Source organism: Poecilia mexicana, unplaced genomic scaffold, assembly GCF_051168715.1.
Source record: "Poecilia mexicana isolate PSO_F unplaced genomic scaffold, ASM5116871v1 scaffold_21, whole genome shotgun sequence".
Lineage (NCBI taxonomy): Eukaryota > Metazoa > Chordata > Actinopteri > Cyprinodontiformes > Poeciliidae > Poecilia > Poecilia mexicana.
Window position 1 is genome coordinate 18796718 of NW_028263390.1, and position 22773 is coordinate 18819490.

Below are 22773 nucleotides of genomic sequence, written 5' to 3' on the forward strand. Positions count from 1 at the left end.
CAGCTAATTGGCAGTGACACCTAAGGACAGAGGCAGGGGAGTTTTAAATATAGTCTACAGTGCTTGACACATGCAAGAGAGGTGAGCAGTGAAATTTACCAAGCTTGAAAAAATGTGTGTGTATGAGCTATCCTCAGTCCATTCGGCCATTTTGTTTTGTCTTACCTGATCCTGAGAGGCTCCAGTCTCCACAGGGAGCGGGCTCTTGACGCTCCCTTCCCCGCCTCGTAGTTCACTATTCTGTCAAAACAACAACAAATAGGGGTTTTCATAATTCTGATTACTCAAATCATATAAAATGAAGAGGTGGAAGAGAAAACACCAGTCACACAAAATGTAATACTTTTTTAACCCTTTCATACATAGGGGTCAATACAGTGGACAGCTGTCTAAAAGCCATTTTCTTGTGCTTCTTGTGGATTTTTATGTTATAAATGCACACAGACCACTGAAGTAGACACTAATGCATCATGAAATACACTATCAACTAATGGCCATCAGCTGCAAATGCAAGAAATTATTTTTGTTAAATCCAATATGGCTGACAGACAAAAAAGCATGCCAAACGACCCGGTCCCTCCTTCTACTGTAGACGACTCTTGCAGGTAAAAAACATATTGTGACATCAGATAACCCCTAAAGAACAATACTACTGATGTATTTTTTAAATAACTTTGTATTTGGAGAAAATTACAATTGATCACCTAAAAAGAAAAAAAAAAGTTTTTTTTTTTTTTTTTTTTTACAAATTTCTTTCCTACCTTTTTTTATGCCTTAAGAAAAAAAGATTGAAAAAAAAAAATCCTAACGCAAAGGATCATAATTCATGCATGAAAGGGTTAAAGAAACGGAATAAAATTAAAGCAGCAATATTGCTTAATATTATATATCTGTGTATATGTTTATGCCATCGGAGGGCTTCAAATAGTTTTTTTTATGTATAAACTTACAGAAATTAAAGATAATATAACATGATATAATATAATATAAATAGATAATATACATTTATTTATTTTATTTACAAAAATTTGCTGCTAAATTTTTGGACTTAATCTTTAACTTCCTGTGTTTAGATAAAGTGGAAGCCAGATGCACTGCTCAAAAACACCATTAAATTGCTTAATTAAATATTTAAAAAGGATCAAACATTTCCTGTTGTATGTCTATTAGGATTGCCAAAATATTTTTATCTACTGAATGCCAGAATAATTACACTTTATACATTTATTTTTGTACTTTTTGTTTAATTCATAAATGAAAACCCATACATTTATTGAGTATTTGGTAGGTTGGTAGATTGAGTATTATTCAACAAGTTTCTGACAGTATCTTGCTGTAATTTCCTCCTGATAGAGGTGGTGTAACTGAGTCAGGATTTTTAGGTTGCCTTCCTGTCACACACCTTTTAATCTCTGAATACTTATATGTTACTGGGATCAACACAAAACACTGATTTTGTTTCTCTTAAGCCACTTTGTAAACAATATATTGGTATATTTAAGGTAATTTTCAATTTGTAGAACTCATTTAAACCCAACCTTTTAATTTCAAGGCTCATATACTTCCATTCAGCAACTAAAGACCCCATCTTCATACGTATAACCCCTTTCTCAAAGCTTTGGAGAACAAACATATTCTCTCAAGATGAACTAAGTGTGTTCTAGATTTAAATCTCTTCAGCAGTTTATTACAAACCTTTGCTCCTCTTCACTCTTATCTGCTCCAGGGATCGTCAAGCTCTCGTCGTGACCATGACAGAGACGCATCACATGCCCGCCAATCAAATACCCTTAGAAAAAAGAAGCAGAACGGAGTCAAACGGTAAATGGAGAGAATTTATTTCATGCTCTTTTAGTGATACAGAAACACTTTACACTAGAGCCACTACTTTTCCCACTGTTACAGTTACCTGACATAATAACATCACAGTTTTAAAAGTAACCTATAATTCTTCGTTTAATATGTTACCATAGGCGCATAAAGCGGTAAAAGTAACTGACCAAACATTCTAGAGCTCAGTTTGGGTTGCTAGGTGACGTGCTGGACTTCGGTTGCTAGGTAACGGGCTGGGTTGCTAGGTGAGGAGCAGTTCCTGCTGATTTGTAATGTTACATTACTGAGATTTTTGAAACAGCTCATTTTCCAGACACTGAAAAACATCAACTTATTACTTATAACTTATTATTAATTATTTCTTATTATTTAAGCACTTGGTCTGTTTTTAGAAGCAGTAGAAACCCAAATGGAAGTAAAATGTGACATTTTCTGAATACGTCCCACTTCAATCTTTCAATTTCTGAAAGAAAATGATGTAAACATTTGTCTGTGGCTACGTTCACACTGCAGCCTGACATGACCCAATTCTGATTTTTTGTGAAATCAGATTTTTTTGGCGTGGTTGTTCACACTTCCAAAATATATCCGATTTGTATGTGATCTCCAGTGTGAACTGCAAACGACCTGAAAGTGTCCCTCGTGTGCAGTAATGTTACATGCTCAGTGTTTTGCCAACCGCCAGAAAAAAGAATTGCTCCATGTTTGCGGAAGTAAAGATGGATGCTTACGATTTTCTAGTTGTTGTCCGACCAGAGTTAGCACATTAACAACTTAATCCTCATTACAGTCCGCCTTCGTTGTTGTTTTTCTTCCCGCTCGTGCCTATCAGGATGCAGAATAGTGACATTTGTCGAGTATCAGTGATGTGCAGATCGGATGAGTGCGACCTGGTCATTAGGTCACATATGAATCGGATGCATGTCGGATATCCAAGGGGCCTGGGTCGCATTTGAAAAGAATCCAACCTGTGTTGTTCAGACTGTCATGAAAAGATCAGATCCAGGTCGCATTACGTCAAAGAACAAACAAAACAAAAAAAACTACGGAATTGGGTCACTTCAGGCTGCAGTGTGAATACAGCCTAAGATTGCTGCTGTCATTGATGGAGGATGAAGGACCCACCTACAGCCATGCTGCCTGACGAACACGTAGGCTGGACGTTCCAGAGGGTTTGCATGAAGGAGGCGTCTACCTGAATGTTGCCGTTACAGTTCGAGAGATGCTGAAACAGAAAAGCAGGTTAAGCAGGACTTCAGATAGAATGGAAGACAACTGCTGCAGACAAAACAATCTATTACATTTAGCTTTACTTATGCATTATTCAAGTCATTCAGGCCCTGAAGCAGTAAAGCAGCACCATCACACTTCCACCAAATGTTACTGTCAGTCTAATCTGAAATGCTGTATACCAGATTTAACAGAAAATTTCACTTAGTTCACAGAATATTTTCCTAGAGGTGTTTAGGACGTCACCAGAAAGTATGTGCATCTCGGTTGCTGGGGTTAAGCCGTGGAATAGTTTTGCAGAAAATCTTAAACTAAGTAAAAACATAAGATTCAAAAGTAGAGGTGTGCAGATCGATCGGTCACCGATCATAATCGGGACGATTTTCGTGAAAAAGTGCATGATCGGTGATCGGCGATCATTGTCTCTTTTACCGATACCGATCACCTGCTTCTCATTTCGCAGCCTGCCTGTGCAGCTGGTCTCCTTTTTCCTTCACTCTGCGCAAACGCGCAGCAACAAATCCTAAGCGATGTGGAACTATAACTCACTGAGTGAATGGGGAAGTTTGCGTGTTGGGCGGAAAATTGAAGCAGTCAAAATGCATCAACACAACGAATCTAATACGACATAAAAACAATGACATACTTGACGGAGTTTGGCTACATCGAGGCTCACTGCAGTAAAAAAGACATACGGAGGATCAGACAGCAGGTAAAGCAGCGCACAGCTACAAACACTCACCTGGATTAGCATGACGGTCAGAAAGCTAAACAAATAACCCGCAAAATTATTTAAGTCTTGGAGCTGCGATGTCAGACGCTGGTTCTGCGCTCGCTGTTGAGCCGCTGCTACGCTACAGGTAGTAATATTTGACAGACGGAGCTTCGCTTCTGCTCCACCTGGTAGTGACTCTCACACCGAACCTCTGTTTAAAGCTGCAGCATCTAACTTAAAAATTACATTTTACATACATATTAAAACTTTCGCTGTCCTAACATGAGACAGATAATCTCTAAAAAAATAATCGATCTCCTCCCTGTTCTGCATAATTACTCCGCTCAGTCAGAAACAGCCAATCAGAGCTAGCAGTAATCAGCTAGCCGCCATGCTAACAGGAAGTTTTCATTCAGTAACTCTGGATTGTTTATTCTAATGGAACCTGTTTTTGCCTTTGAATGTTAAGTTTTATACTTGATTTTTTTTTGGCAATGTTGAGAGGTTTTAATTTGGCTCTTTGTATAATTTAGCCTCTTCAGAGCCTTCATATGTTATCAGTCTGTTAAAGGTAGTATATCAATAGCAGTACAATTTGCACAATGCCTGTTTTGTTTAGTTTTCTTCTTGAAAAAAGTTATTAAAAAAAAAGTTTTTATCTAAATTAAGGTGAATTCATGGTTCCTTTTTCCACATAATGTAACCGGTAGTGTTTATGATAAAAAAATAATAATAATAATTATGAGATCGGTATCTGTGATCGGCCCTCATGGGTGATCGGTATCGGTATCGGGAGGAAAAAACCTGATCGGCACATCTCTATTCAAAAGGGAATAAAAACAGAATGAATGAAAGTTACACTGCAAAAAGACAAAATCTAGTTTCAGTATAAATATCTTTGTACTCTTAGAAATAGCTTTTCTGCAACACACTGGAGCTTCTTTTATGTAAGGAAACAATTCCTTAAAATTGATGAAAAAGTACTAGTTCCAGTGGCAGATTATTTCACTTGTAACATGGGAAAATGTTTTATTATAAGTTAAATAATCTGCCACTGGAACCAGTATGTTTTTTTTCCATCAATTGACTTAAAACAAGCAGAAAAGTTACTTTTAATTTAGTTTTGTCTTATTTCAATGTAGTAAGATATTTCCTCTGGAAACTTGACCAAAAACATTTGGTTAAAATTTGTGTTTTGCAGTGTATAAATATTTGACATCTGATTGAAACCTTCATGATGGCAATTTACTTACTTTTTTATTCTGCTTTTTGATTATTTTTTGTGTGTATTTTTGTTAATATTTCTCATGCTAAAGCTATGAAGAGTAAAAATGGTTTATTTGTAATGAACACAGCAGGGTACGCATGTAAAAGCAGAATAGATTCAGCCGACAACTTTTCAATCTCTCTTTTCATAAACCCTCAGATATTAAAATATATACAGTAATAAAGAAAACATATTCAGTGACTGGATCAAGTGTGCAAACCAGTAAAAATCTTTAGGTTATATGCTGGTATAGATTCTCAGTCAACCAAGATATGCAAGTCGTAAGTGCTTAAGGAGAAGACAACTAAATTTCTCTGAATTTCTCAAAAATTACAGAAAAGAAAAACATTTACTGAGTAATTTACCTTGACAAAGCAAATCAGAATAATTTGGATTCCAAAAAAACTCTTCAAATAATTGCATTTTTGGAAGTCAGTTTTGAAGTTCCTGAACTGACTGATTATGTCCGTGCAGAAGAGATAAAAGTCTGGATTTTTGCCAGTTTTGCTATAATTCAGTACCTTCATCACTGGAGGCGGTTAGAGCACCCAGCATAAAGTATTTCTAAAAAAGTTTCATATGCTTAGCACGTCACAGTGGCTCCCTTTAGGCAATTTCACTCTCTGCCTCCAGCTCTCCCTTCTGAAATCCCTCTCTCCACTTTCACAGAGCAAGTTAATTGGGGTCAGGTGTGGAGCTGAGCTTAGGAGACAGCATTAACTTTAAACCCATCTGTCAGATGAGTAAGAACATCGCAAATTGTTTTTAATATGCATAGAGGTGTTTTACAGGTAATCTGGTTTCCAGCTCAGGTAGCAGAGCAAAGGTATGCTGCTTTCAACTCAAATTGTCTTGTCACTCTGATGTTAGCTGGAGCTAGACTGATCAGAGCTTGGATAGCTAATCAGAGAACCAGGGTATGCATGTATATATGTGTATATATAAATAAAGTGGATGCTTTATCAGGTACACCTTGCTAGTACCATGTTGGGCCTCCTTCTGCCTTAATCCTTCATGGCATAGATTAAACAAGGTACCTGAAACATTCAGCAGAGTGTATTTAAAGCTTTACAGTCTTTCCTCGGGTGAGTTTTAAAAATGTGACTTGCCAGATATCTCTCAGTGGACACGCTGACGAGAATCAGATCATCTCCAATGCGGACTTTCTCTCCTTCTGATCTTTGCTTGGACGCCGGATGAATCGTCCACCAGCAGGCTTCTCCTAAAGGCAGAAACACAGAAATATGTTGATCAGGTGGAATCTTTTAACATCTCCCATTATTCAAAAACATCAGAGAGGGTAAAATGTGTAGATGTTTCACAGCACATAGAGTTATATTTCAATCATATCCAGTACTTACTTAATCTCAAGGTTAATACAAACTGGTTCATATTGGTTGAGTGTTCATTAGTCATACTGTACCTACTGAATCTTCTTGCAGTCCGACATCAAATGACAGCTTGTCTGTCAGAGACCTTGATGTCTTCAAACAGGTCAAGTACTGGTGAGTGAAAAATGAATTAGTGTTGGGTCAAAGGAAATGGAGCTCTAATGCAAACTGGAAAAATATTAATGTTTTAGAAGAAGGAATGTGAAGTTTTAGTGCTGAATAATAAGTGTATTAATGTATTAGTCAATTAACTCGGTAACCAAGTTTCTGAATAAGAACAGCACTATGGGAAAAACAGACATGTTCTTGTATAGTATTTGTATCAAAGTATCATACAAAAAAAATCCAGCAAACACCAGGATCTACTTTATACCAGTTTGAAGAAACACTAAACTAGTCATAAAAAGAATTTCCTTTGAAAATTATCATGGACAAAAACTGAGTAAAAAGCAACAAAATCTAAAAGAAAACTTTTATAGACTTTCAGATTATCAAAGGAAATATTTCTTGAGACCATTTTAACAGATTACAAGAAAGTCTGACTTTCTTGTAATTTTGAATACAAAAAGAAATACAAAATGTCTCAAGAACTTTATCACTTTATATGCAATAGATTTATCTGAATTGTTTGTATTGACTCTTTGCAACTACGTCACTTAATCATTCGAGGTGCCATGATGGACGTCGGAAGTGAGAATCGGGAGTATTGAACAGAGCGACTGAAATTGTTTTCCAAAGTTGTTTTTGCCAGTTTATTCATGGCTTCTACTTGTTTGAATCAACCTAATTTGTCTGTGAACGTAACACACCTGGTTGAGGCTCATAGATGGTGATATTTACAAAAGTTGGACATAGCTAGCTTAGAAACCGACCCATACCTCCTCCCTCCTGACGTTTTGATCAAATTACCGACTTTGCCTGAATTCACACCACATGATTTATATCACTAAGTCATAAACAGCGCTTCCCTTTACACCGAAGCACATTAAAAACGCACAGAAGACGAGATGCTAAACAGTTTTTTTCCCATATGCTAGGCTACATGACGGTGCGGCACTGTCTCCATGGTTACCAATGGTTAGACACGTACCTTCTCCGTAATGCAATATTTCATATCTTTCGAATCCTACATACTTATAAAGTATATAACCGGTAATCTTCTTGTAAAAAGTATCCGCTGCAAATCCATGGTTACACCGAGGGCTGACGTCATTATGATTAACAGCTGCTCTCCATCACAGCCGTCTTTCCTCATTAAAGTTATACAATAAAATGACATGTTTGGTTTTCACCCTTTTTTTTCTGCAGTCGATCGCGCAGCACCCTGTGACTTTTTTTTTTTAACTGTGAAATCAACTTAATAAAAGCGATATTAGGCTACTCTAGTTTTTTGGAGCGCATAATTTTGACGTCCGTCATGGCGGAACGGACCGAGTTTCAAAGAAAGTCAATATTTAACAAAAATAGCAGTTACACAACCACAGTAACAGAATGTCTGACAATTATCAAAGTACAATTTATCTCCATCTTCGTCATTTTAGTGTAAATACTCACCATGTCACTGAAGGAGTGACGTAAGAGGATGGCGTGACCGTAGAGCAGGGTCCGGTGTCCGCCTCCCTGACCCGCCTGCCAACAGATTCATAACATCACTGCGCGTCCCAAAATCTACGTCATGTTGATGTACAAAAGGGGGAACAGGAAGCTGGTTGTAGAGCTGCACAATATTATAGTTGGTGAAGGTTGCGACAACGACATAACGAGTGATAAAGTAAAAAAAAACAAAAAACTGAAAAGTGTTAAAGTTACGAACACATATCCTGAATAATGAGGAACAAGGATTTATTTAAAAAGTTCCTCAGCTGTTTTAGCATTAAATCAACTTAGCTGAAGTTTTTTAACCACTTTACCACCTTACCAGCTATTTATGTTGCATTAAATAAAGATTAACTAAATAACTGGAACAAATGTCCAAATTATTTGTGGAAAATCCACCCATTTTTGGATGTGTTCGTGGATGATATCTAGATAGAAGCCAATATATTGACGCACAATGCTACCCGACATTCTATTGGCTGTCGTTTGGAAAGCAGCCAATCCAGAAAGGGCATTTATTTTTATTGCTACTGATTGGCTGAACCCCAGAAAGCAATATAAAGAAGAATATGAATGCAGTAGAGCCAAGATGGCTTCCACTGTGCGTTTTAGTGTATATTAAGCTATAATTGGTGTTGAAATATGCAGCTATAAACGACTTCAGAGGGGGTATAAAGAAATGTTTTTTTCCCTTTCCACCGGAGAATGTAATTTCTGTACTTTTGTGTGCATGCGTGCTCCGGCAATGACATTTTATTGCCAATTTCACTGATGTATCTTTGTGCAACGACAATAAAATAAGTGATATTGCAATAATAACTTGCACTAATATATTGTGCAGCCATACTTGATTCCCTACTGTTTTTGCATTTTGCTCACAAACAACAATAGTCTCAAATTTCCATGATATTTTAATGTTGGGAGACAGAATATGAAGCAAAAATCCAGAAAGAACACATTACATGTAGTTAAATTTGTAACTTACATTTTGTTGAGTTAAATTAATATTTGACTCTCTACCACTGGCAAACAAACATCTGCTCACACAATTAATTTGTTCCATTTCTACCTTTTCACTACCATCAGCAAGTCCAAACAGGACATCAAGAACAAGATGGCAGATCTGCACAACCTTGAGATAATTAATCTAAAAATGCAAGAAAAATAAAATAACCATTGATTGCCCTCTATTTGTAGCTTCATAAAGTATTTTTTTTCTCATTGAGGAATGCTTAGTATGACCCAAAAACACCATCCTTACAGTCTATAACTGAGGTGGAAACATTCAGATTTTTCAAATGAATCTGTCTAACCTTTCTTTCTCAGCCAGAAAGAAATGACTGGCTATAGAAGAATCACTTTAAGGTATTTCACTGGTCTCCACCTCAATCCTACACATAATCTGTGTTTTGATAAGTAACGATTTTCCACCAAATCCTTCCTAAGGTGTATGAAAACCTTCTGAACGCCTGCAGAAAATATTTTAGCTCCGCAGCCAATGAAGATTTCAATACCTACTTCCTCCAGTGATGTGAAAATTCATCTTCAACTCATGCAATGTGTATTTCCTTGATTTTTGATTCTGTCTTCATCAAAATCAAGCTACCATAAAGATTAGAAACTTATTTTCTCGTCAAGTGAGCAAACATACAAAATTTGCAGAATCTCTCAGCTTATCCTCCCCACTGTAACATTTACACTGCAAGCTAATATCTTTCACTTCACCTTTGTGTGAGATATTAAAACCGAGTTGCCATTACTTTACGTCTTTTGAGTAAAGTCTGAAACTCGAGGGGTTATATTTTTGGTACTTATTTCAAAGTGCAAGCAACAGATAGAGGAACTAACAAGAATACACACAACTATGCTCACAATTAAAGATGAAAACAAACACATGATCACACTTAATGCCAACACTTGCTCAACAACAGAGAAATTTGTTCTTTTTACCCGAAGGACAAACACTTTCCGGCCTAAACATTTCATACTTCACAAGAATTCAAGTGCAGAACTCCTGGGAAGTTTTCACAGGTTTCTCCCACCAGCGGTACCGCCGTACCGGTTCAGACACCACAGAAGAAAAAACGCTCTACCCAGAATATGCATCAAGAAAAGAAAACCAAAGCTGCAAAAACAAAATATAATTTCTATCAGGAGGAGATCAGAATAATTTCTAATGTTTATTATACATCAGGGGTGTCAAACTTATTTTCATTTTGGGACAAATCAAGATCTTGAATGCTCTTAAAGGGCCGACTCTGCCAGAACATATTTTAAAAACCTGTTCAAACTGTTAAAATATCAATGAATTATTAAAATTAAATAATATTATTGGACATCTTTTCAGTCCCTCCAGGATTTTCTGATTCTTTTTGCTAGAAAAATCAAAATGTTTGGAAATATTTGCGATATTTGAGCTTATTTATGACGATAAATGTGACTTCTTATTATTCTCTGTATAGATCATGGATTATAATCTGACATCAATTAAAGCCGAGGAAGCTGTTTAGTACAAGAAAGAAAGCTTTTGATAATTTTTGAGAAAAATCTCCAATAAACTCCCAGTTTTTGGCTCATTTTGTTGATTTTTGCATGAATTTGCACAATAATTCTCAAGAAACTGGAGGGACTGATTGATATAATTTGGCAGTAAACAGATAAAAACTACATTAATTTGATGGATAACAATATTTAAACATGCTTAGTGTCTAGTCTAGAATCTAGAAGGCCACATAAAAAGCTGTGGCGGGCCAGATTTGGCCCAGGGGCCTCGAATTTGACACCTGTGATTTTGTTCTTGTATCTCTAGGAGAAAGAGCAAATTTCTCTGTTCTTGCCTTCAGATGGCTCATTCTTGTGATGAACAAGAATAAGTACGACATCCACTTGCCAAACACCTGAGGAAACGTGGAGGAAGGTTATGCAAGAAGGAACGAAGTGGGATTTCTGTCATCACAACACAAACAGGAGCACCTACCTTTTTAATTAACCTCTAGCAGCAGGGGGAAATGAACAAAATTAAACCAGTGGAGCTCCTGAGAAGTTTCCAACACTTTGCTTCTTTTCTTATTTGATTCTTTTTTCCAAGCTTCTCATATAAACGGCATCTAATTTCTTTCAAAGTAATTAAATGTAATTTATTTGAAGCTTAGGTCTTATTAGTTTATACAAAGAAACTCCTGGGGTACTTATTCTGTTTAGCAACCCCGAAAAAGAAATAAAACCTACTAGTTAGAGCAAACTTTGGATCCAGAGAAACTGCTGTTAGTTTACCTAGAGCAGGGGTGTCAAACTCACTTTCATTGAGTTTTTTCATTCATCTGGTTGTGCCAGAATCTGTTGATAAAAGCCATTAAACTGTTAAAATATTAATAAATAGCTGTTCCTCCAGGAGTTTGACTGTTTTTGTGGGGGTTTTTTGCAATGTGATGATAATGTATGAATATTTGTAAGGAATTATTATGATATTTGAGCTAATGTGTGATGTTACATGTGACTTTTTATTACTTGACACCATATAAGGCTTAGGCATCAGTCAATTAAAGTCAATGTTTTTGACCAATTTTGAGAAACATTTGCAGGAAGACCAGAAAAAATGTGGGGATCTGTTAATTTTGTGTGAATTTTGAGGATTCGTGAAAAACTGGAGGAAATTATTGATGTAATTTGGAGCCTAGAGGGCCACATAAAAAACTACGGCGGGCCAGATTTAGCCCCCGGGCCTTAAGTTTGAAACGTGATTTAAGTTTTGTTTTTCTGTTTTGTTTTTCCTCAAACACATCATTTTTAAAGACAACAAAAAAAGATTAGCCCTAAAGTGGTTCATAAATTAACCCTCTGGTAATTCCTCCTATTTGATTTTTTTTTTTTATTCTTCACGGTTTATTTGGGACAGACAAAAAAAAATTAATGAAAAGATGACAGGGAAATTTTCAAGCCACAGCTGAGAGGAAGAGGAGGATGTAATCCTGTAGTCCAGGCCTGCTGCCATGTTGGCAAATGGCTCCCAGGAACTGCTGTGACCTTTGACACATAGCTATGACCTTTGATATGCGTCGGCCATCTTAGTGCAAAACACAATCCTGAACATGAAGATCCTGGCTTGTTAGTGTACATGTAAGTTAGTTGGATCATTGTTGCACACAAAGTGTACTCTATTTAGCTCCATCATTCATTAAATCAATGAAATATGTTAAAATTAATTAATCCACAGAAACACTGGACTGAAATATTGAAGCTAAAAGCTGCATTGACTGCTGTGAAAAGGGCATTTTACAGTCAACAAATATTAATTAAGTCATAAAGGTCATCTCTGGAAACTCAAATCTCTAAAATTAATTTGTCAAAACTAAAACTAGAGCTCATTTAAATGCAGATTTATGCTAATCAAGAACAATTTACTCAACCCTCATAGGCAGATATTTATTTAGCTCCTTAGTTTTTAATTAGGTCTATAAATCCTTTATTTCTGCATCATCTTCTATTACTTTCTCATTCTTAATCCTAATCCTTCAAACTCTTTGCTCCTGTACTCGTTTTCTTCCTTAATCCCTTTTTCTCCTATTCCTTGCTCATTTTCATCTTTCAACAGTGACTTACTCAACTATTTTCTCCTAACTCCTTACTCATTCCTTTTTCTTCAATTCCTCAATTATTTCCTCAGCTGCTTCCCTTACATAATCTGTCTTTAATTTTCTCATTTCATTCCCATTTCTTCTTTGCTCAATTCCTTTTTCAACATTAATCATTCTTCAATTCTTTACTTCATCCTTTCATTGTTTCTGCAGTTTGCTCAGTTTATTTATTCACTTATTTATTCAATTCTTTTCTCAGCCTTTGTTTCCCCACAAATGGCAAATTCAGGATATTAATTCCCGTCTTTCCTCCTTTATTCAATTTCTTGCTCAGTTCCTTCAGCTAAGAATAAAAACATATTAGTAAATAAAAAAAAAATTAACATACAATTTTATTTTAGTTTATTCTGAAAATATTAATTTTATTCTTTTTTATTAATTTTTTAGTGCGGTCCTAATATTCTGTTGGCTTTATTTTCTTAATCTCCCCGATCCTTACTCAATTTCTTCCTAATTTCCAGGATTACCAAATCAAATATTCCTGAATTGCTTCCTCAACTACACCAAATGCATTTTTTCCCTACATAATTCATTAAATCTTTTTTTCATAGCGTTCATGTTGCATTTAGTTTTTACTGTTTTCTGTTAAGATGTTTTCTGAAAATTAGAACAATCAGAAACCAGACTAGATAAATAATGTTTTCAATCCCTGAATTCAGAATTGATTTCAGAACATTTCCTCTTGTCAATGTTTCAGACTTTTAGTTAAAAGATCAAACTCAGAGAAAACAGAGCAACACTCCCAGACAGCAAACCGACGTCTCTGCCAATTTTGAAGTTTAATTACATTTACAGTTTTCATTTGACTAAATCTCCACAATCTTCTCTTAAAAGTGCAGCTAAACTGAAAAAAAAAGACTATTATGAATAAGAAACAAACCTTCGATATGAAATGCTTGGACATTTGCACACTGAAGGGGGCAGGCCACACATTCACTCATGTAAACAAAATAAATGCATCTATTTCAAGATTGCCATATTTTAAATTTCACTGGCTTTTAAAAGTTTCCAGGATAGCCAATGTGAGCTAAATGTTTTTCCAGAAAGTTAATTCAACACTCTAATGCAAATTTTGTCACATCCTCATTGATTAGATGATTTCCCTTTAACAAATGCAGCTATGACAGTCGAGAAATAAGCATCACATTGAGTGAAAGTGCCTGAAGTTCGGCCCCTCGGATTAGCGGTCGGTCATGCACACTGGCAACATGATGGATGAACAAACTGATGAACCTACCCATTTTTCATGGTCGGCTTTCTAGTAACAAACAAATACAAGTGAGAAGAATGTGTTACTGGGAAGAACGGCAGTGGATTACACCAGTGTGAGCAACAAGAGGGTAGAAAAGGGGCCTTACAGTGGGATCTGGGGGAGGTGATTTATTAGCCTCGCTATCAGAGAGTTTGTATTCCAGCCAACATCATGTTGTCCTGCCAAACAAGGCCAGCCAACAGTGTTGCACTGTGGAGCACAAAGCAAATCTGCTACCCAGGCTAATAACAATGCAGGTCCAACTCCCCGGCGAAGCGCTGTACAAAATAAAATACTTAAAGAACTGTCTGTGCCAGAGGGCGATGTTGTGCATGAAAGGACAAATGTGGTTACTGTAACCCAGAACAACCTGCAACTTTTCTTTTTTTATGAAAATATTGCAGGGTTTGTTTTTGTTTTTGTACCCAATTACGGTGCTGCACTTTCCACATCTGTGTTTCACAACAACGTTTGCTGATTTAGACGATTTATTCCTGGAATACCAGTGGTCTCGTTAAAATATCCAATAACAATTTGGGGTTATTTCGAGGGATTGCTTCGTAAATTAAATCAGACCACGCGTATCCAGAAGGAAATGTGATTTTTTTTTCGTCAAGCAGTACCAAGCAACTTATTCCAAATAATATCAGCTCGTATAAGAAGTAAGCATTGTTTTCTCTTTGTTTTTAAATTTAAAATTCCCATCTCATGATTTCCGCCTTCATTTCAATCATTCATTTTCTATTTAAAGATTTTATTTCATATTTTTTTAAGCTACAGCTCTGGAGAAAATGAAGAGCCCACTGCAGTGAACCCCATTGAAAACCTCCTGGTTATTCCTCTAAATATTAATATTTCTGAACTCTTCCTGAGTTAAAACGTTAGTATTGCTGGTTCTAAATGAATATGAACTTGTTTTCTTTCGATTATTTGAAGTCTGAAATCTCTGCATCTTTTTGTTATTTTCTGCAAATAAAAACTAAATTTTTTTCAGACATGTCAGTAGCTCATAGAATAAAAAACAATGTTCATTTTACTCAAACATAAACCTATATAAAGTAAAATCAGAGAAACAGATCATTTTAAGTGGTCTCTTAATTTTTTTCCAGAGCTGTATATGAGCCCACCCTTCCCCCACCTGTTTCTGTGCAAAGCAGCATATTATCCTTTCATTTCATCTACAAGAAAGAGCAATTTGGCTGATTGGAAATATTTGTGGTTGTGAAAATAAAGCAGTCTAATCATCTGTCTAATCAAAGCAAACTCATTTAACCTAAAATAGTAAAGCAGCGACTAATTAATCAGATAATATCAGGGTTTTTATAGAACTGTTTAGCATTATACAAAAGGTTTTACTGACTTTTACTGATTTTCACAGAATTTTTCTAAGCAATCAGAATTTTCACACAACATATTTAACAGTAGGAAGCTCGTTGTTTTCAGTCGCACTTCTGTGGGAAGAGCAGAGAATCCACAGGATCCAAGATTACCTAAACATGCTGAGTGGGCTCAAGCAGAGCCGAGAGAAACGAGTCTGAGCTTTTCAGTTTAAACCAAGGATGCAGAGGGTGCAACAGTGAACCCCAAAAAATATTTCCCTCGTTTGTTTTGAAGTTAGTGAATTTTAATTTATCAAAACCTTTCGAAATGCTTTGGGAAGCCTTAAATAATGTAGAGAATATGTTGACTACAAGTACACAAAATCAAGTTGTCATCCGCTGAATGACAATTACTCAAAATGTTTAATTTTTATGTAAACTAGAGGGACAGCATTGTGCAAAATGTATAAATCCAATTAGTTCATTTTCTTATTTAAAGTTTTTTCTACTCATGAACAGATTGTCTTCTATGGGGGAATTTTTCTGCCATAATTCGAGAGCACACATTTTCGATTTGAGTCTTTCTATCTATTGACAGGAAGATATAGATAGTGTGTGGCGCAGGTTGATGCAATCAATAGTAGCCACACAGGCACGCCCACTAGAAGGAAACAAACGCACCCAGTAGAACACTTGTATTCTATTGGCTGAGAGGTTGCCAGGCAATGGTACCTCTTTGTTCCAAGCGGGCAGAAAATGTTTCACAAGCGAGCAGAGAGGCTTGCAAGCAGAGATTTGATCCGAGCAGAGACAAGTTTTGAGCGTGAGGAGAAAGGTTTGAGAGAGCAGAGTGAATATTTGAAAGAGAGCAGAAGTTTGGAGTACAAGAATTGCAAGTTTTAGAAGAAAGACATGAAATCCTGCTGTCAAACTGAAAATGTAAGCGTGAGTATTTAAAGTTTTAAAAACAAAAGTTTTATTTGTTTCATCTCTGAAACAAATAAACAAATGGTTTAAATACACTTAAGTATTGAAAAACATCATATATTAAAAATATTTTTGAAAGAAAATATAAGCAGGATTTTCAGTCCGAACTCCTGCTTTCAAACTGAAAATGTGCTCTTGAATTATGGGAGGAAAATTTCCCATATTCTTCAGGCTTTTTAAATATTTTTAAAAGGTTTTCTTTGGAAGTTGGCTGTTTAGAGAGCTTGGTTTCTCTCCACTGTAGCCACATGCTTGCTTGTAAACTTCCCTAATTAATACCTTATCAAAAAGCATTAGATATACAATCTGTATCTACATTATTGGACTGAGTTGAACTGAATTTGGACCAAGAATTGTTTTATTCATTCATATTGTATATTACCTTATGATAACAGTTTTTTTTTCCATTTGCCTTTTATAAGAAAACTGAATTGAAGACATTCTGTTCCACTTTCTTTAGCAGATTTAATGTAAAATATCAAATATTATTCACTGACAAGCAGAAAACTGTATTTAAGCGCCAACAACATGATTTCTAAGGAGGCATTTGAGAAGTTTGCCAAACTGTAGTTCCTGTCTGCTGGATATTTCAGTAAATTCTTAAAAAATGTGCACTGTTTATCTGATGTTTATTGAATTTTTAATTATCCTTTCCATTTGATAAAATTTTTTAGAGCACATTACACATAATGTCATGTACAGGTTTAAAGACAAAGCAAATTTCGTCTCTGAAACAAATAAAAAAATAGTTTATATACAATTAAATATTGAAAAACATCATCTATTAAAAATCTTTTTGAAAGATAATATAAGCTGAGACTTTGTAAGTGTAAAACTCAGAAAAAGTTTGGATGTTTGATGCTAAACAGTAATTTTTTTTGTCCCGTCTTGAATATATATTGGCACATAATAAAATTACTTCATATCTTCATTTTCTGACACTTGAAATATAAATTTGTGAATGTGCGACAGCATTTTAAATATTGCTTTTTGGACAGGAATCAAGGCAGATCAAGGCAGATCTTGACCCAGATTTGAAGGACTCAAAATATCACTGACACATTCGGCAAAGGTTCTTTTTGCAGAATCAGAACATTTTCACTTCCACAATTTTATTTTCTCTGCCTGAAAGAGTTTATTTCTGAATGCTTTCAGTAAAATTTCTTTGATTACTGTAAAGAGGACAAAAAAACGGATGATTTAACTCATAACTTGGCCTGTGAGGAAGGAAAAACTAATTTCTCATAGATTTATTGGCAACAGTTTTGATACCAATTAATCTTTTTTTACAACCACAAATTTTAATATTGACAGATACAAAGTGGCACAAAAGGAAAAATATAAATGTTTTTTTTAGACATTCTTACACATACAAAACTGAACAGTGTGGTGTGCACATTTGGCCTCCAAAAGCCCAAACTTGGCAGAGATAACATTTGCTGCAGTTACTTTGGTGGGTATTTTTTGTGGACGACTCCAATTTGGGGCTCCACAGTGGCACAGTTGGTAGAGCTGATGCCTTGCAGCAAGAAGGCTCTGGGTTCGATTCCCAGCCCCGGTCCTTCTGCATGGAGTTTGCATGTTCTCCCTGTGCATGCTGGGTTTTCTCCGGGTACTCCGGTTTCCTCCAAAAACATGTCAGTTTTTTTGACAGACTGGCGACCTGTCCAGGATGTACCCCGCCTCTCGCCCGGAACGATAGCTGGAGATAGGCACCAGCAACCCTCCCGATCCCACTTTGGACAAGGGTGTAAAGAAAATGGATGGATGGACTCTAATTTGTGCAAAAATAGCTAAACTTCGATTGGCGGTCTGGGGTTAGACTAGGCCGCTCTAAAACATGAATATGCTGTGATCTAAACCATTCCATTGCAGCTCTGACTGTATGTTCAGGATCGTTCTCCTGTTAGTCTCTTTCAGCTTCAAGCAAACTGCAGATGGAAATGAGCATTTAGCTGAATCTGGTATATTGTGTATGTAGATATGAACTGTCCCATTTAAATAAAATCAATTCAAGTTTTCCATCAGGATTTCCTTGCATTTAAATTCATCCATCTTCCCACCAACTCAGTTTTTCTTCCGTCTTCCTGTCAAGAAAAGCATGTTGCTGCAAAATAATGTGAACTGTTAGTTTTCCTCTCTTTAGAACCACAATTCTAATTACTAATTAGGTAATGTTGGAAGGCAATTGACAGCGCCCCCAGGTTATTATCGGAGGGTACGCACAATACTATCACTGCGCCTGACCCACAAGAGCACAACCACATCTCCAACATGTATCATGTGTAATAAAATAGACAGGAAAGCAAAGCCGAGCCGTGTGATCCACAGGAGGAGGAGGATGGAGATTCCCAGGTTCAGGTGGTGTGTCAGATGTCCAGAGGAGGAGAAGGTGAAGCAACAGTATTTGCTTAATTTCTCCTCTTTTGGCAAACGTTTTGACTAAATTTAATTGTTTAACCCGCAATCTTAGCACAACGCTCAGGAAGAGCGCGGCAGATGTCACGGTAATATCATGTTATCAATCAAATCAATGCAGTTTTTATTTGTTTACTGCCAAATTATATAAATCAATCCCTCCAGTTTTATTGAATTATTGTGGAAATTCACACAAACTCAAAAAGGAAAATCTCAAGGTATACTCAGTGTGTCCAGCCGTACAGCTGCAGGTGCTACTGGGCAACGCTGTGTTTTTATTATGGGTATTAGAGTAAGTTTGGCTGAAAACATGTGCGCACCATACTTTTCAGAACTTTATGAAATAAGGTTGGAAAACAACGCACCATTTTCCCTAAACTTTGCAACATTTGCACCACTTTTATTTAAATTTGTGGTTGTACCAGGAGAAAATGTGAAAAGGTTAAAGGTCACTGAACGTTTTTGTGTGTATATTAACACTGCGCATAAAGTTTGAAGATCGTACTCACCCCTTCGCTGCTCGCTCCGGTGTTAGCCAGCATCTCCTGCAGGGCGCGGACCGACAGCGACTGCTCCAGCACAAAGTTACAAATGCACATGTCTGGAGGAACATACTGCAGGACAGAGGGGGCAGAAAGGCAAACGGAGGGCAAATCAAATCACACATTCATTATATGAGCAACGAAAAATGCATCATGGCTCCACAGTTAAGTAGAAAAGTTTTATGTTTCCTGAATTTCTTCTTATGTTACCTTTGGGGCCGCAGAAGGAAAACAGCAGCTTCTCGCCTTTCTCCTCTATCTGATATAAAAATGCCTGGTTAAACCTGAGACCCAGAACTTTAGAGTAGAACTATTTTAGAAACACTTTTATGATTTAAAATTCAAAATTTATGTGGGTGGTATCTGATATGCACAGAGTGACCTAGATAGAAAACATCGTCTGTGAATAACAAAAACTAAAAACTGGTTAAAAGCTACTAAACTTATGATCAACAAACAGGGTTTGGTTATTTATTAAGCATAATTATACATATATAAAATAATAATAGATTATACTGGTCAAATGCAACAACAGTTTATCACAGTATAAATTATTTATTCTGTAAACAGGATTAATTTAAAAAGATTTAAAATAAGCAATGAAGCCACATTTCCTTACTCTCTATAATTAGAAAATTTGCAGTGCTGTGTTAGGGTAAATTTGGCTAAAAACATGCATGCCACACTTTTCAGAACTTCATGTAATACGGTTGGAAAACAATGCATTATTCTCCCTAAGCTTCGCAACATTTTACATTACAAGTTAAAGTTAATTCAGTAATTGTACATATTAAGTACAATATGGATTATTTTAGATGGCGCCAACATCACACAAAACAAAAATATTGAATTCAAAAATATCTGAACGATTAACTCAGATTTCCTACTTGCTGTTATGGAAACAACAGAACAAATGCATATTTTTGTTTTTTCTGGTTCTTTGGTGCTCAATCTGCTGTACTTCCAACAAAGTATATAATATTTGGAATGCAATTTGTCACATCTGTGTTTCTATAACATTTCTTCTGAAATGTTCACTAAACTTACAAGACAGAAGCTCTCGTTCTAGATCAAATGTGTCAAACTCGAGGCTCGTGGGCCAAATCCGGCCCGCAGTAGCTTTTCAGATGTGAATTTTATGCTTTAAAGTTAAATATTGGTAAATATTTCCCTTCTATGCAAAGTCTTCATGCAGGTCAAATTTTAAAAACTACGTCAGCCGTCTAGTTAAAACACTTTCATTGGGTGCATCCTAAAAATTACACTGTGAGAACCACAATTTAAATTTAAATATATATATGAAAATAAATGAAGTAAAATCCAGTAAACATAAATGACTCACTAGAAGCTGGGAGCAAAAACAGATGAGGAAATCTGACAAACTGATAGGAGAGAAGCTAAAAAGTAACACAAGTGTAAACAATTAAACTGAACAAGCAGGACAGCCAGGAAGTGACACACATAGCAATTTACTTTCAAAATAAAACACAATAATTAAAAGAAAACTAAATTTCTGCAGAAAGTCATTTTTAACCTTTTGGGATGTAAAAGTTAGACTTTAGATCCAACTTAAATCCATTAGCTTCAGCATAGTTAGTTCAATTAATTTTATCTTTGCTTACTTGTGTTGCAGCAAACAGCATTAAAACTGGCCAGATTTTGTATTTTGGGAATTTATGTCTTTCAAAATAACATAAAGAAATATACTAGTAACATTTCTCTAGCAATTTCTAAGCATTTTTGTGTCCAAAACATGCACATTTATCACAAAAAAAAGAAAAAAAGGAAGCTTCAGCTTTCCTCAACAGGCTTCTAAATAAATTTACAAAATAAATTCAAAACCCACTTAGAGCTCCTTTTGTTTTGTGGTGCCTCTAAATCCTGCCGAACGTGTCGGAGTGCACACAGCTCATAAAGAGCGTGTTGGCGGCAGAGAGATTTATGATCATGAGATTATCACCTGACATGTAAAGATGGTGTGCGCAGATTCCTGCTGGACAGGAAACATGCCGTCGTAGAAATGCAACACAAACGTCTCCGGAGAGGGATTGTTATGGAGCTAAATTGGTGCCATAAAGTTTGATTAAAAGAAGAAGAAAAAAGTTTGAAACTGAAAAGATGTGTAACCTTTTTGGGGGTTTCAAAGTGATTTTTAATTTTGTACTTTGTTGTCTTTGCTGTAATATTTATTTTAGTTGTGGTGAAGATTTGAGAACAAAGCAGCAATTATTGGAGAGAGAGGAATGTTAATAAAGTTCAGATAGAAACCAAGAATTTAGAAAAGTATAACTGCTTCATTTGCATTTAACATATGATGACATATTTTTGTAGATAGAAAAAATAAAAAGTAGGAGTAAATTCCTGCCAAAACATTCAGAAATTTTGAGATTAATCTCACACTTGACTTAATTTCTGACTTTCAAAACTTAAAAATCTTCTAGAAACAACTTGGATATTTTCAGATTGATCTCACAAATTTTCTAGAAAAAAAATTGGAAATTTCTGAGTTTCAAAAGTCAAAAATGTTCAACTTTTTAAGTGATTTTCTCCTTATTTTTCCCTCTTTCTGTGATACCCCAGTACGCAGTCATATTTACTGAGTTGTGGCGAAGGTTTCAAAAGAAAAAAGAGTCAATTATTGGAAAAAAAAACAAAAAACTTTGATTTGCATGATGGCATGATAACCGGAAATCTGTAATTACTTTTTTCTTGCTTTAGAACAAACTTTATGGCCGCAATGTAGCTCCATATTGTCTCCTGAGCTACATTTAAATACAAACTTTTTTGAAACTGCATAGGAGAAAACTGACGTTCTCAGATTCTGTTAAACTTTTCAAAGTGAAACTCTACTGCTGCAATAAAACAGGATCCTCACATTTTCTCCTGCTTCTATTGATGACATTTCTCTATGAAATCATCTACGTTGACACAAAGCTGTGCGCCGTTCCCACCTTGGCTTCAGAGGTGGGTTCCAAGTAACACAGGCGGTTCCCGAGTCCCTCCACGGCCAGGCAGAACTTGCGATGCTCCTTCTGGATGGTGGCCACGCTCTGGAGCACCACCTCATCGTCCTGCCAGGGAGAGACAGGAGTGTTACTGCCAATAATGTTCCGGTAGCGACCAAACGGAGAGAAACAACATGCCTCCCTGACCGAGAAGGTAGAAAAGTATGACAACTAATTCATCTTGCATTTAATGCCTGACGATGGCAGCTGAGGGTCATTGTAGGTAGAAAAAATAAAAAAAGGTGGAGTACGTTTCCAGCAAAACACTCAAATATTTTGAGATTAATCTCAGAAACTTTGTAGAAAGTTTCTAGATTTAAACATTTCTGAGTTTCAAAACTTGAAAATTTGCCAGAAACAACTTGGACATTTCTGACTTTCAAAAATCAAACATTTTTAACTTTTTAAACGATTTCCTTCTCCTTTCTTTGTGTCTACAATGGCATTGAAGTTTTAAAAAAAAAAAATCCTTCAAAACTTGAAAATTTGCTTGAAACGACTTGGAAATTTTCATTTTAATCTAAAACAAATTCTAGAAAAACTTGGAAATTTCTGAGTTTCAAAAGTCAAAAATGTGCTAGAAA

At 35.9% G+C, this 22773-nt stretch overlaps 1 protein-coding gene across 1 annotated transcript in view; it reads right to left on the reverse strand.

Moving 5' to 3' along the window:
- Positions 1–22773, reverse strand: part of ryr3 (ryanodine receptor 3) — a 126952-nt gene that overhangs the window by 87473 nt on the left and 16706 nt on the right. Inside the window, exons 4-12 of the mRNA XM_088002273.1 lie at positions 22136–22360; positions 19152–19256; positions 13904–13924; positions 7991–8065; positions 6469–6547; positions 6155–6267; positions 2959–3058; positions 1696–1789; positions 166–240 (exon numbers count right to left, since the gene is read on the reverse strand). Of these exons, the coding sequence (XP_087858399.1) occupies positions 166–240; positions 1696–1789; positions 2959–3058; positions 6155–6267; positions 6469–6547; positions 7991–8065; positions 13904–13924; positions 19152–19256; positions 22136–22360 (887 nt within the window). The remainder of the gene's footprint in view (positions 1–165; positions 241–1695; positions 1790–2958; positions 3059–6154; positions 6268–6468; positions 6548–7990; positions 8066–13903; positions 13925–19151; positions 19257–22135; positions 22361–22773) is intronic.